The sequence below is a fragment of the Lepidochelys olivacea genome, assembly GCF_965140295.1.
Source record: "Lepidochelys olivacea isolate rLepOli2 genome assembly, chromosome: 7".
Lineage (NCBI taxonomy): Eukaryota > Metazoa > Chordata > Testudines > Cheloniidae > Lepidochelys > Lepidochelys olivacea.
The window spans coordinates 56169416-56182421 of NC_140417.1; the positions used below are offsets into that span (position 1 = coordinate 56169416).

The 13006-nt window shown below is 51.7% G+C and overlaps 1 protein-coding gene across 2 annotated transcripts in view; it reads left to right on the plus strand.

Moving 5' to 3' along the window:
- Positions 1–13006, plus strand: part of PSD (pleckstrin and Sec7 domain containing) — a 107185-nt gene that overhangs the window by 47210 nt on the left and 46969 nt on the right. For both annotated transcript variants that reach the window (XM_084633571.1, XM_084633572.1), the window contains exon 5: positions 4160–4603. In XM_084633571.1, coding sequence (XP_084489697.1) covers positions 4160–4603 — 444 coding nt within the window. The remainder of the gene's footprint in view (positions 1–4159; positions 4604–13006) is intronic.

A 13006-nucleotide genomic window follows, 5' to 3' on the forward strand; every position in this document is an offset into this window, starting at 1 on the left:
GGAGTAGTTACAACCCCTCTATTCCCATGGCGGGAGAGGATTATCTCTACCGGTATAAGGCACATTTACACTGGAATGAGAGCCCCCTTCTGATGGGGTGTACTGGGATAACCAGAGCAGTAATAAATAATCCCCATAGTCAGACAGGTACAAAAGCTGTACAGAGCATGCCGCAGCAGAGTTAAATTGCCCTGTCAAGCGGGTGAGTGCCGCACCAGGGTGTGACTGAGAGGAGCAATCTGAGATCCCTCTGGGCCTGCTTTGTAGAGCAGCATGTTTTGAAAGCTGCCACTATGGAAGTTATTAAGGGCTGGATTTGTAAAGGTCTCTTAGTCATCTAAAAATGCAGGTGGGCAGCTAGTGGGGTTTTCAAAATGCCTCTACCTTACCATTGGAAACAATGAGCATTAGGTACCTGGCTCTCTTAGAAACCCTACTAGACACCTACCTGCATCTCTTGGAGCCTTAAGAAATCTGGCCATAGGCGTTTGGAGTAGTTCTGCAAGGGAGAGTTAGGGTGGATGCTCCCCCAAACATCAGCGAGCACTGTGTGGTTACAATGATTGTCACAATAGAGGGGACTTTCCTTAGGGGACGACAAATGCCAGAGCCAGGAGCACATGGCTAACCAGGAGCAGGCCGGTCAGCAAAGGGGAAAGGAAAGCACAAGCTAACCAGAGAGGAAAAGTGACTGGAGAAAGGGCACCTTCTTACTCAGCCGATCTGCTCCCGGGGGATCTTCAGCTCTGCCGACTGTAATGACAAACCTGAGGCCTGGTCTCCACTGAAAGCTTATACAGGGATAGCTACGTTGGTCAGGGGTGTGGCAACGTCACTATGTTGACAAAAACCCCAGTGTAGATGCAGCTCTGCCGACAAAGAGAGACCCGGAGTAACTAGCGATGCTGCTGCCGGAGCTACCATGACTTCACTGCTATTGTTATTTGAGCTAGCTAAATCAAAGCTAACCCTTCCGTGCTGCAGTCACACCTTTGCCTGCAATGCAGGCATGCTCGCAGTTAAAAGAGGGAGCTGGATTCTACTCTGTGCCTCAGAATTGTTTGCTACGTTCCAATCAGTTGCACCTGTGCAAACCTCATGTGGGGTTGTACACGTGTCACCAAGCGCAGAATTTGGCCTGCAGAACCATCAGCATTATTGACCCAGCTTGACTCAGATCCCAGGTGAGTTTGCAGGCCTGGCAGTCAGTGGGGAAACCATCTTTTACTTGCACATGGAGCAGGTTTGCTCTGGAAATGACTAAGACCCAATACCCAGGGAGCCCCATAATGCCATGCCTCACTTTAAGGACCGTAAATAACGACCGAGTGAGAGGCAAAGTCCTATGAATTAAAAACAGGTGCAAGCAATGATTCTGCAAAACACTTAAGCATGTGCTTAACTAGAAACGTGATTACACTGGCTCCAAGGGGACTTAAGCATTTGCTTAAATGCTTTGCTGAATTAGAGCCCCAGTGATGGGAAACCGAGTCACAGGTGCCCAGATCCTAAAGGATATTTGGGTGCCTAACTTCCATTGAAATCTGTATGTGTGATGATCGGGGCCAGATTCTGGATACCTTACACCTTATTTTGCAAGTGACCCTGTTGATTTCTCTGGCCCATAATGATGGGGAGTGAATAGTCCAATGAGTTCACTCCTGTGTATTTTTATTAAAGATCTGCTAAAGGAAGAGGACAGCAAATTGATGAGACTTGCTTACAAAAAATAATTGCTAGGAACTTCAAACTACAGTAGAGTAGCAGAAATGAGCCAGAGGCCTAGTTTTTGTGGCAATGCATGTGTTCCTAATTAGCCTGGGATCAAGGGTCAGTTCCAGGTGTAGGTGCTAAATGGCAGAATTAACCAGCACTGTCTCTGGCAGGATGGGGCTGCGAGGGGTGAGGGGGTCCTCTTGTAGAAAAAAATCCGTTGACAGTGGTGTAGAGAAGAGCTGCAATAAAAGGTGAAGTAGGCCCTCGACTGTCTTAGCAGAGGAGCTGCATACAAAGCAGGAGGCAGTCCTGGGACTGTGTGCTGCCTCTGTGTCTGGAGTTGACTCCAGCTGGAGACTGTGTGCTGTCCCAGGAAGGGGGCGTGCAGAGACACAGCAGCTGGGGAAGGCCCCAGCTGGATGCTGCTGAAAGTGCTGGGGATGCTGAAACCGCAGCTCTCTCCCCTTGTGTAATTACACCTTGAAGTGGGTATAGTTGGGACAATCACAGCAATGAGAGTTTGCATCCTGCTAGTTCAGTGGGCCTGTATCTGTCAGTATGGACCACTAACGAGGCAGAAGCACAGGGAAGACCCTCCAGAAGCAGTGCTGCCCCTACTGTCCTTTACCTCCTTCCCCTCTCCCATGATCCCTTCCCTTTCTGGAAAGGATTCTCTGGGTCTCTTGCCCTAGCGCATGTGACTGGCACCTGGAAATGGTTTGTTTCCTGTCCTTGCTTCTGCGCAAGAGCCTGATTACAGTCTGTGCTCTGCTCCCATCTTCTCCCCCATGTCTTGCTGAGATGGTGCCCCTCTGCTCTGATCCCCAGCAGGGTGTGGGAACCATCCCCATCTAGCCCATCTGTTAATTCATAACCTGATGTAGGTCACGTCCCTGACCTCTGCTTTTCCAGTGAGAATCCGCCCAGCTCCCTTAACAGATATTTCTTCTGTCCTGGTGCTGTTGCTGCTGCCCTATGCTGCATCCCATTCACAGCAATAATCCTCGGCCCCTGGAACAGCACATGGGACTCCAGATGGACTCTAATGACAAATGATCCAGGCATTGTTAAGTTGATTTCATAGTACACTTCCTGAATTATAATGATAGAGAATTTACATTTCTATGGCATCTTTCTTCTTGGGGGAAACAAAGGCCTCCATAAAATATAACAGACTGATTTTTACCATGTAGAGCAGTCATTTCACCCACCGCTGAAACGCAGCCACCTATGGGGTGGAACATGGTCGACATTTGAGCATCCAAGTACCGCTGCACAACAGAAGTGGAGACGATCCTATCTAAGGTTGGGTTTCTCCATTCTTTACCTACTGCTTGCTTAGGCAACCCCCCCTGAAGTCATGGAGAGGTTGGCCTAGTGAGATTACCAGAGTTGTGTTTTGAGCAGGTTAATGAATTAATGACATTCAGTCAGTGAGACAGCAGGTATTTAGACAATGAGTTTTCCAAGTCTTCTGAATGAAAATGTGTTCGTGGTGTCCAATAACCTAGCAGTGGGATAGAACGCGTTCTGATTGGATAAATTTTCCTGTGCTCTAGCCAATTGGAAACCAGCATGGCCTAAAGTAATTTCCCTTTACTTTAATAAACTGATGGCAGCATATCAGCTGAGATTGGTTTTCGGATTCTGTTTGTACTTTTATGAGTGAAGTGGATTTGTGTTCATTTTGCTGGAAAGCTGCTTACTGCTCTATGCTCAATTTGATTGGCTAGCTGCAATCTATGTCATTTAACAGACCACACTGTCAGATCGTAATGACTTTTGATCACTTCTGATCTGGACTGGGTTCAAACCAGTGACCTAGGGGAGAAAGGCTTTGTATCCCATTACAGATCTGATCATGGGGTACAGGTGGTAGAATCCCCTTCCTTGGAAGTTTTTAAGGTCAGGCTTGACAAAGCCCTGGCTGGGATGATTTAGTTGGGATTGGTCCTGCTCTAGGCAGGGGGTTGGACTAGATGGCCTCCAGAGGTCCCTTCCAACTCTGTTATTCTATGATTCTAGGGCTGGGTCCTCAATGGGATCTGAACCCAGGACCTCTGTGTCTAAGAGAATGAGCCGTTACTGCCTGAGCCGATAGACCAAGTCTGGCTGCAGTAGTGGAGTCATTGGTCTTTGTGGATGAGCCCCTGGAGGGGAACAAAGTCTGTGCTGTATTAATTGGCACGTGCATCCAGAGCACCATCAGATTCCAATGTGGGTCACCGTGTGCAATGTCCTATCTGACTGGCCAGGCTTTTTCCCCGTAACCTGGTTCCCCAGTGGGTTATGGTCCTGTATTGGTTCCGAGGAGATGCTATCCTTCCCAGTTATCGGTCTCAGTAGCAGATGAATTTAGAACCAATGGGCTAGCAGAGGGCAAGGAGTGCGCGTTCTATGCTCCTCACTGACCAGCTGTTCTTTCTCTCTCCCCTCCTGCCAGGATCGTGGACAGAGATGAACAGTGCCTGCTCAAGTCACCAGTGCCCTTCCTTCTGGGACACAGCCTCTCCAAGGATGGGATGGACTCTTTCAGCAAGCATTTTGAGAGCATCATGGAGTCCCATCGAGCCAAGGGGACATCCTACACCAGCCTAGATTCCATTGACGTCCTCTCCTCTCCAGCCCGTACCCGTGGTACCTATTTCACCTTTGACCTCCCAAACCTCACCCCAGAAATACAGGACCAGATCCGAGACAGCGCCAAGCTGATTGAGCAGAATTTTGCCCCTCTGGCCCACCTGGAGCCAGATTCCGGAACCAGCTCTGCCACTGATGCCCCCTGGAGCGAGCGGGAAGAGGAGCGGGGGAGAAGGGGGAAGAATGGCTTTCACAGCCCCTGCCGCTCGGAGGACAGCTTTGGACTGCCCCTGGCCTCCATCATAAGGTGAGTGATCCAAGCTACCTCCATCAGAGTCGTTGAAGGCAGGATGTGTGTGCCCACCCGAAAGAGGCATGCGGTCTGCCTGGGTTAGTCAATCGACTTGAACCCAGGCCAGAGCATTCAGGAAAGGAGGCCATTCAGAATGCCGAACTCACGCTCGGAGGGAACGTCCAGGGGCTCAGGAAGAGGGATTCACAGGGTAAAACAACTCTGGTAAGACCAAGTGGACATGGTTCGTGGTGGGCTAGCACAGGCCCTGTACCGTTAGCTGGCTGGCCTTGAGAGGCCTTTGTGATGTCACTGCAGTTGTTTGTGTTCTGGCTGGGGGTGCTTGTGGTCTCCTCCCCCACTGCAGCATCACGAGATGGCCCTGATACTGAGTTACACAGGGAACCAAGGCTATTCAAGCTGGGAAGCAGGAGGCCCGGGTCTGCTGGGACCTTCATCCGATTGGCCGCAATGATAGCCATCATTAAATGGTCCTGCAGGTATCATGGCAGAGAGGCCTATCCAAAGCCTGTGATAAGAACCAGAGCAAGAGCCCCCATCCCAGCTGCAGAGACCTCCTGCTACCACCACACCCCTCCCCGCTGACAAGCAACTGCCTGTCTGCTCAGCAGCCAGAATCTCACAATCCTGTGTTAGCATCTTCCTGGACTTGACCCCCCACTCCCGGCCACCAAACCTCCCTGCACCCCCAAGTAGCCTCTTAGCATAACCCATTTCCCGCTTTCATGAGCATGTGTCACGAGAGGGTCAGGGCAGAGCTGGGCCAGCAGGAAATGGGGTGGGGAGGAAGTTATCCAGAGCTATTATGGATGAAGGAATCCACACTCCCTGGTTTCCCACACACTCCCTCTGGGGCTCAGGGAAGGACCCCAGGAGCGGTGCTGTTGTGCAGTGGGCACTACGTAATGGTGACTGCGGTCAGTGACATGATCCCCAGCCCATCTGGGAGGAAAGGCAATGTCCGTTTATGGGCTGTTCTTGACCAGGTGTTGGTCCTGGTAGCCCAGGGGTTCTCCCCCAGAGCCCATCTTTTAGGAGATGGGGGAGCTAATTTGCTGGTAGTGTTTTCGTTTCAACTCGTGATGGCAGGCAACGAGAGGGCAGTTATTGGAGTCATAGCTTCCTGTTTTCCCCTTTATCAGTGTGTCAGAACATATCATTCAAGCACTGTACACATGTTGACTAACACAGCACCCAGTGTCAGTGTCATCCTCTTCACAGCTGGGAAACTAGGCACAGAGAAGAGCTGAGATTTACCCCCAAGATCGTGTGGTGAGTCGGTGTCAGAGCTGGCAGTTCCTGGCTCCCAAGCCTATGCTAAAGCCACACCACTCTTCTACCACCTCTCTCTTGTTGCGGTTAGTTTGTCTAAGTAAGTGCTGTTTGTTTTCCTAATGGCTACCAAGGGGGTGATGCCGCCACGTGCTGAATCAATTTCTGCGGTTTGCTCTGCACTGCCTGCTTCCAGCGTACAGACAGTGCACTCTGGGAAGCAAAGGTGGAGGCGTAAGGCAGGAATGGATTGCCTTTTGCAAAGATCCACCTCAGCATTTTGGGCAGCAATAGTCTGCTGTAGGGCTGTGTGGAGAGACGCTGGCTCTCAGCTGCTGGCTGGCATGGTATTCCTTTGGCCTATCAGTGCTCCGCTGGAGGGGCAAACGTCTGGAGAGCTCTTAGCGCTCTGCCTGTGTCTGCCACAGCTGCTTGAGAGCCCTCCGCAGGAAGCTGTTCACCCAGAGAGGTGGGGAGACCATTTGTGTTTTGTCCTGCAGCTTGTGCTGCCTGACCTGTTTCTCTCCGGTGTAACTACTCCCGCATGAGGACTTCCAGGGCCAATGGAGTTTCTCTGCATCCCTCTGGGATTCCCCCCTCCCACCCATCTGCTTCCTGCCTTCTTATCTCCAGGCAGTTTCTCCCAGTATTCCTGGGCTCTCTTCCACTTCCTGAGCTCTTCTTGGGCTGTCTGGCCTCTCCCCTGGAGTTTTTTCTCCCAGGGCTTGTCTATACTTAAAACACTGCTGTGGTGCTCAAAGCGTAGGTCAATGGTTCTCAAATGATTGTACTGGCGACCCCTTTCACATAGCAAGCCTCTGAGGGTGACCCCCTTACAAAGTAAAAACACTTGTTTCTATATTTAACACCATTATAAATGCTGGAGGCAAAGCAGGGTTTGGGGTGGAGGCTGACAGCTCACAACCCCCATGTAATAACCTCACTACCCCCTGAGGGGTCCCAACCCCCAGTTTGAGAACTCCTGGCGTAGGCAATCCATTGACTTAATGCCGTCTACACCGGGGCTCAGGTTGGCTTAACTGCGTCACTCAAGGGTGTGGATTTTTCAAACCCCTGTGCAATGTGGTTCTACCAACTTCATTTCCTAGTGTAGACCAGGTCTCCGCTACACGACTCTCAATTTTTCTCAGCAGCCCCAGGGCTCTTACTTCTGTCTCCTCACCCAGAGATCCCTTCTCCTTGGGGACCCTCAGTGTTGTAGCAATGCCTTATGACAGGGCGTCTCGCTCTGGAGCTAGTGCCCTATGGCTCTGTTGCCAGCTTTGACACCAACCCCACATGGGGGAAGTTTCATTTTTCTAGTGACACTGGGCCAAACCTTCTTCCCACTGACCTCTACACAGCCTGCTCTTTTCAGGGGGGTCGCAGTGGGTGTAACCAAGAGTAGGAATGGATCTGCTGTCTCCACATCTTGTCCTGCTTCTCGACTTAAAGGGCACCAGCTCCAAGCAGGAGAGTAAGAAACAAGAGGCCCAATGTAGGGATCTCAAGCTGTATGGAGGGGCCTGGGACAGTCACTTGGCAAAGTACTAAGCAGCCCGTGCAAGATCCCAAGCAGGATTGAGGCCTGTGCTGCAGGGACACAGCTAAGGAGGGGCAGAAGTACTGCCTGCTGACTTTTCACTGTATCCCAGATAGATCATGCTGAGTGAGGAGCCTGCCATATTTTCTGCCAGGGGAAGTGATGGTCAGCTGTGCCTGCTGGTAACCGGACGTCTGTCTGTCTGTCTGTCTGTCCCATGCTCCTCATTGTAAACAAGGCTCAGATGTCTATGGAAAACCATAAAGCACAGATGCTGTGCCCAAGCTGCACTTGGCCTGGCTCCAGGGGGAGGGGACGACTACGACTATCCTTGGAACCCCCAAATTCTGGTCCTTGGTGTAAGGTAAAGCAGCCCAAGGAGCTGCTAGAGCACAGGGGTACCCTAATCCTCACCCTTTCCCCAGGGCCAGGAGCAGCTATGCAGACACTACATCAGATGAGCAGTTACCCAGCTGCTATCCACCTTCGGAGAAGCACAGAGCATCTGGGGCCGAGGGCAATCTCTAGTCCATAATCAGCCCAGATTTAAGGGGTGAGTTGAATTTTACAATGGGTGCGTTGTACCCAGTTATCTTGCAGCCCAGGGCCGTTACAGCCATGATCCAACCCAGCAGAAAGGGGCGAGAGGAGAAGGGAGACAGGCAAGGAAGGCTGGGGGTAGGAATCTGGCAGGTAGAAGTGGCATAGCAGAGATTTTTCAAAGGGACTGGTAAGCAGCTGGGCAGAGGGAGTCTGATCTGATACTAGTCTCGGTGTCCCCCCACCCATGCAAACTTCTCCAGCCATTTTACCTTCAACGAGGACATAAGAGATTCTGAACATAGTTGCACTGACCCCATAGTTGTGTGACACCCCTGTTCTTTGGGTGTCACAGGGTCTGACATCTCAAGTGTCTGTGGCCTCAGTTTCCCAATTGCTTCCTATGTCTTGACAGCTCCATCTCTACCTCCACTGTGGGGCTCTTGTGCAGATGCTGTCAGCACTTTGCTGCTCAATCACACACCCCTTCCAGAGCATATCATAGAAGATTAGGGTTGGAAGAGATCTCAGGAGGTCATCTTGTCCACCCCCCTGCTCAAAGCAGGACCAACCCCAACTAAATCATCCCAGCCAGGGCTTTGTCAAGCCAGGCCTTAAAAACCTCTAAGGATAGAGATTCCACACCTCCCTAGGTAACCTATTCCAGTGCTTCACCACCCTCCTAGTGAAACAGTGTTTCCTAATATCCAACCTAGACCTCCCCCACTGCAACTTGAGACCATTGCTCCTTGTTCTGTCATCTGCCACCACTGGGAACAGCCGAGCTCCATCCTCTTTGGAACCCCCCTTCAGGTAGTTGAAGGCTGCTATCAAATCCCCCCTCACTCTTCTCTTCTGCAGACTAAACAAGCCCAGTTCCCTCAGTCTCTCCTCGTAAGTCATGAGCCCCAGCCCCTTTATCATTTTCATTGCCCTCCGCTGGACTCTCTCCAATTTGTCCACATCCTTTCTGTAGTGGTGGGCCCAAAACTGGATGCAATACTCCAGATGTGGCCTCACCAGTGCCAAATAGAGGGAAATAATCACTTGCCTCGATCTGCTGGCAATGCTCCTACTAATACAGCCCAATCTGCCATTGGCCCTCTTGGCAACAAGGGTACACTGCTGACTCATATCCAGCTTCTCATCCACTGTAATCCCTATGTCCTTTTCTCCAGAACTGCTGATTAGCCAGTCGGTACCCAGCCTGTAGCAGTGCATGGGATTCTTCCGTCCTAAGTGGAGGACTCTGCACTTGTCCTTGTTGAACCTCCTCAGATTTCTTTTGGCCCAGTCCTCCAATTTGTCTAGGTCACTCTGAACCCTATCCCTACCCTCCAGCATATCTACCTCTTCCTCCAGTTTATGTCCTCTGCGAACTTGCTGAGAGTTTAATCCATCCCATCATCCAGATCATTAATAAAGATGTTGAACAAAATTGCTGACGTTATCTTGTTTTCTAGGCCATGTGCCAAGTTGAACAGGACCCCAAAGCTTCCAGCCACTTTAACGAATGGGGGCAGATGCCCACAGTGTAGGGGAGGAGAATTCCTGGACCAGTTCTTCCGTCTTTTTCCCCTTCGGTCTTACCCCCATTGGCTTTGAGCCAGCTGCTTTTCATCTAAATGCTGATCTTTGGGCATGGCGATACCCTTGAGATGCTGTTGGCTGCATCTTTGGAAAAGATGATGTGCAACTGTGCATCATCCAGGTTTTGCTGGCAGCAGAGTCTTTGGCATCTCACTGCCTCTTTACATGGTCTCACATAGCTATTGAAAAGAATCAGGGTCAAGATAAATCCCGGTAGGATTCTGTGCTGAGGGCTCTATTGGAAGAGAAGTAGTTATCTATTACTTCTCTTTGGGTCCTCTTGGAGAGGAATGACTGTAACCATCACAGTGCCGCATCTACACCAGCTATGTCATGTTAACAGCTCTGCAGTACATTGTGATCAGCTGTGTCATAAGCTGAAGAGGCCAAGTACCATGAGCATTGAGATGTAACCTCTGTCCGTTGCCCGTGGAAGATAATTGTTTGTGCCACTAGGCTTGTCTCCATGCTGTGACTTGGCCTGAAGCCCACTGGCCAAGCATCTAGGATGTTGGTAGGTTCCCCATGTTGGAGCTTGTTTTCCACCACTTCCCCAGTGATTTTGCCCAGGAATGAGAGGCTGCACCCAGAACAACAGTGGGAGAATTCTTCTGCCTCAAGCTTTCAGAATTGGACTAATGCATTCTTCAGGGAAGTTGTAAGCCTGGCTACCCTGCAGACAACATTGATAATTTCTGTTAGCAGTGGACACAGCTGCTGAAAGCCAGGGAAGAACAACTAAGAAGGGCATACACCAATCCACAGGGTGTGGCTTGAGTATCCCAAATAAGTGCTTTATCATGTGTGATGGAGTGGCTAATGCCATCCAGTTAGATTTAATTGTACTGCCTCAATGAGTTCCTCCCTTACCCAGCTGTTGTATTCTGACGTTGGAGGAGAGCTGCTTGCAGTGGCGGGTGCTTGGGTCCAGTGTGGATTAGCTCTGCAGGCCATGAGTTGGCAGCTTCTGTGCCGATGGAACAGTGGGTTCTCTCTGTTCCCATTACTATCTTCAGGCTGTTGGTGGATGGATTTGTAGTGTGGTTAGTGCAAATAATGTTCCAATGTCTGCCTGTTTGGGTCACTGGCCTTGATCTGTGAACCAGGGTGATTTTCAGAGCTTGACCCAAGACTTGAAAAGTGGTAGTCATTAGATGATCTACCAGCACCTCACCAAGCTGGGAGCCTTGCCTGGACAGTGTAAACTGGTAACGTAGCAAATTCTGCTGCAGCATTCAAGCCTCTGGGCCTTTTCCAGTGTCCTGGTGAGTTATAAACCCCTTTGGACATCAAGACATTTTGATCTCAGGTGATCCACAAGGAGAAGAGATGAGCCTAAGCCAAAACCCTTCATGCAAACAGCCCTGAACTCTGGGACAATCCTGTTTCCAATCTGGATCCAGCCTCTGAGGGTCAGATCTGTTTCTAAGTAACTGCAGTTGCTTGGGAGCTTGTTTGGAGGACAAGTTACTGCATGGCAAATTAGGTGTGAATCCACAGTGCACCAACTTGCCACAAGCTGGCGTGCTGTAGAGTCACACTCTGGCTTGCTGCACAGTAACTTCCCCAAGCCCTTGATTTCCTTTCCCCCTTCAGCCTGGCGCTGAACCAACTTGCTGTCCTGTTCTCCCTCTTCTCCCGTAGGTGGCGCTTCATGTTTGTAAATGTGCAGCCAGACAGCCACCCTCCAGATTACAGAGTGAGGTGCTGGTCTCCTCTGCTCATCAGGTAGCCGCATGCCTCCCTTCTGTATGAGGTGGTTAAGTGCCAGGGGGCCTGGGCCTCTTCCCCTTCCCCAGCAGAGGATCCAGTTAATGAGAGTTCTCTCCTGGCCAGGGTTCAGGGTAGAGGGGTTGGTTCTTCCTCCTGCGTGTGTGGAGGCAGTTCCACCCCTGCATAGGCACAGAGTGCTACACAGCGTCCCTGCCCCATGGAGCTAGGGTGTGGGATGTAACAGGCTTGGCGAGGTGTGTGAGTGAGAGCAGATTCCCCTCTGCCTGCAATGTGTGGACCATTACAGGTTCTCGCCCTGTCCAAGGCAGGAGACAAGGGCATCCATACCCCTTCCCCCTCTGGGCTAAGGGGCTGTGGGGCGCTCCCAGTTATAGGGTGTCTCTCCCCTCTCGGGGGGGGGCAGGATACAGAGTGTCAGTCCACACAGTGGAGTGTGGGGGGCAGGGTACAGGGAGTCCCTCTCTGGGCTGGGGTGGGGGACAGGGGACAGTGTGCCCCATCCCATCCTTGCAGCTGGGGAGCTGGTTGTGGGGAGGACGCTCCAGTTGGATGGAGCTGCTTGCCAAGGGCAGACAAGACGTTGTGCTGGAGAGATGGAGAGACTGGAGCTGTGGCTGCCATGGCAACAGGAGGGGGGAGGGGATGAGCAAGGCAGTGTTAGCCAGAATTTGCAATTAGTGATCAAGATCCTAGGGCTTTGCAGAGCCTCCTGGTGTGATGGGGAGTCTGGGAACCCAGGGTCCTGGCTGAGTGACGATAATACCATACGTACGTTCCATATGCAGGGGCTGGAGATCCCTGGGGACTGAACCCACATAGACATAAACAGCATGCCACGTAAAGGATGCGTTGAGTCCCAAACCCCACAGTTCAGTGCTGTATTGCAGGGGCTCTGGTCCGCTACCTCCAGTGCCATGCCTCTGATGCTGGGCTCAGGCCACAGACAGGGCTCTGCTTGACCGTCCCAGGGGCCCGTTGTTCTGGATTGCTTTCCTTAATGACACTGAGGGGAAGGGAGAGCTGGCACTAATCACACTAATTGTATAACGACACCACAGAAGGAGGCGATGCAGCCACGCGCCAGAGGGACCTTGCAAATTTGGGGCATTGGCTGAAGCGAGAGGAGGCCGGATGTGAAGAAGGGCAGGCAGGAGAGCATGCTGGGGAAGCAGCAGCTGTGCAGGGAGAGGGGAGTCAGATGCTGGGTGATGGGCAGAGTTCTAGAAGCCTGGCTAGGGAGAAATCAGCCGTGGACAGAGAGCTGGGAGAGAGTGGTCATGGAGATTCCCCTGGGCTGGGCCAGGCTGGGCTTCTCTTGGCAGGAGGCTGGTGGATGGCTATGGACACTATGCTATGGCCCTGGTAAGAGGGCCAGTGAGCTCCCACTACCAATGCAGAGGAGGACACAGCCTTTGCTAGTGCATGGGGGCATGCAAACAGCATGCCCAAGAAGGGCGAGGGTCGTGGGAGTAAATTCGGTCGTGTGCATGCATTGAGTTCCCTTTAAATATTGGGACAGTTAGGGGACCAGACCTCTCCCTCCCAGAAGTCCAGTGCAGGACTATTTTCTCCAGGGCACTCGCGGGGCAGGCTGGTTAGCTGGCTCCGTGGGACTCTGTGCCCAGTGCAGGGCTCTCAGCACTGAGAGAGAGATGCAAGCCACCGCAGCGATGGGCCATGGGCGAGAGGATGCATGAAAAGGCAGGGGGTTGGAGGGT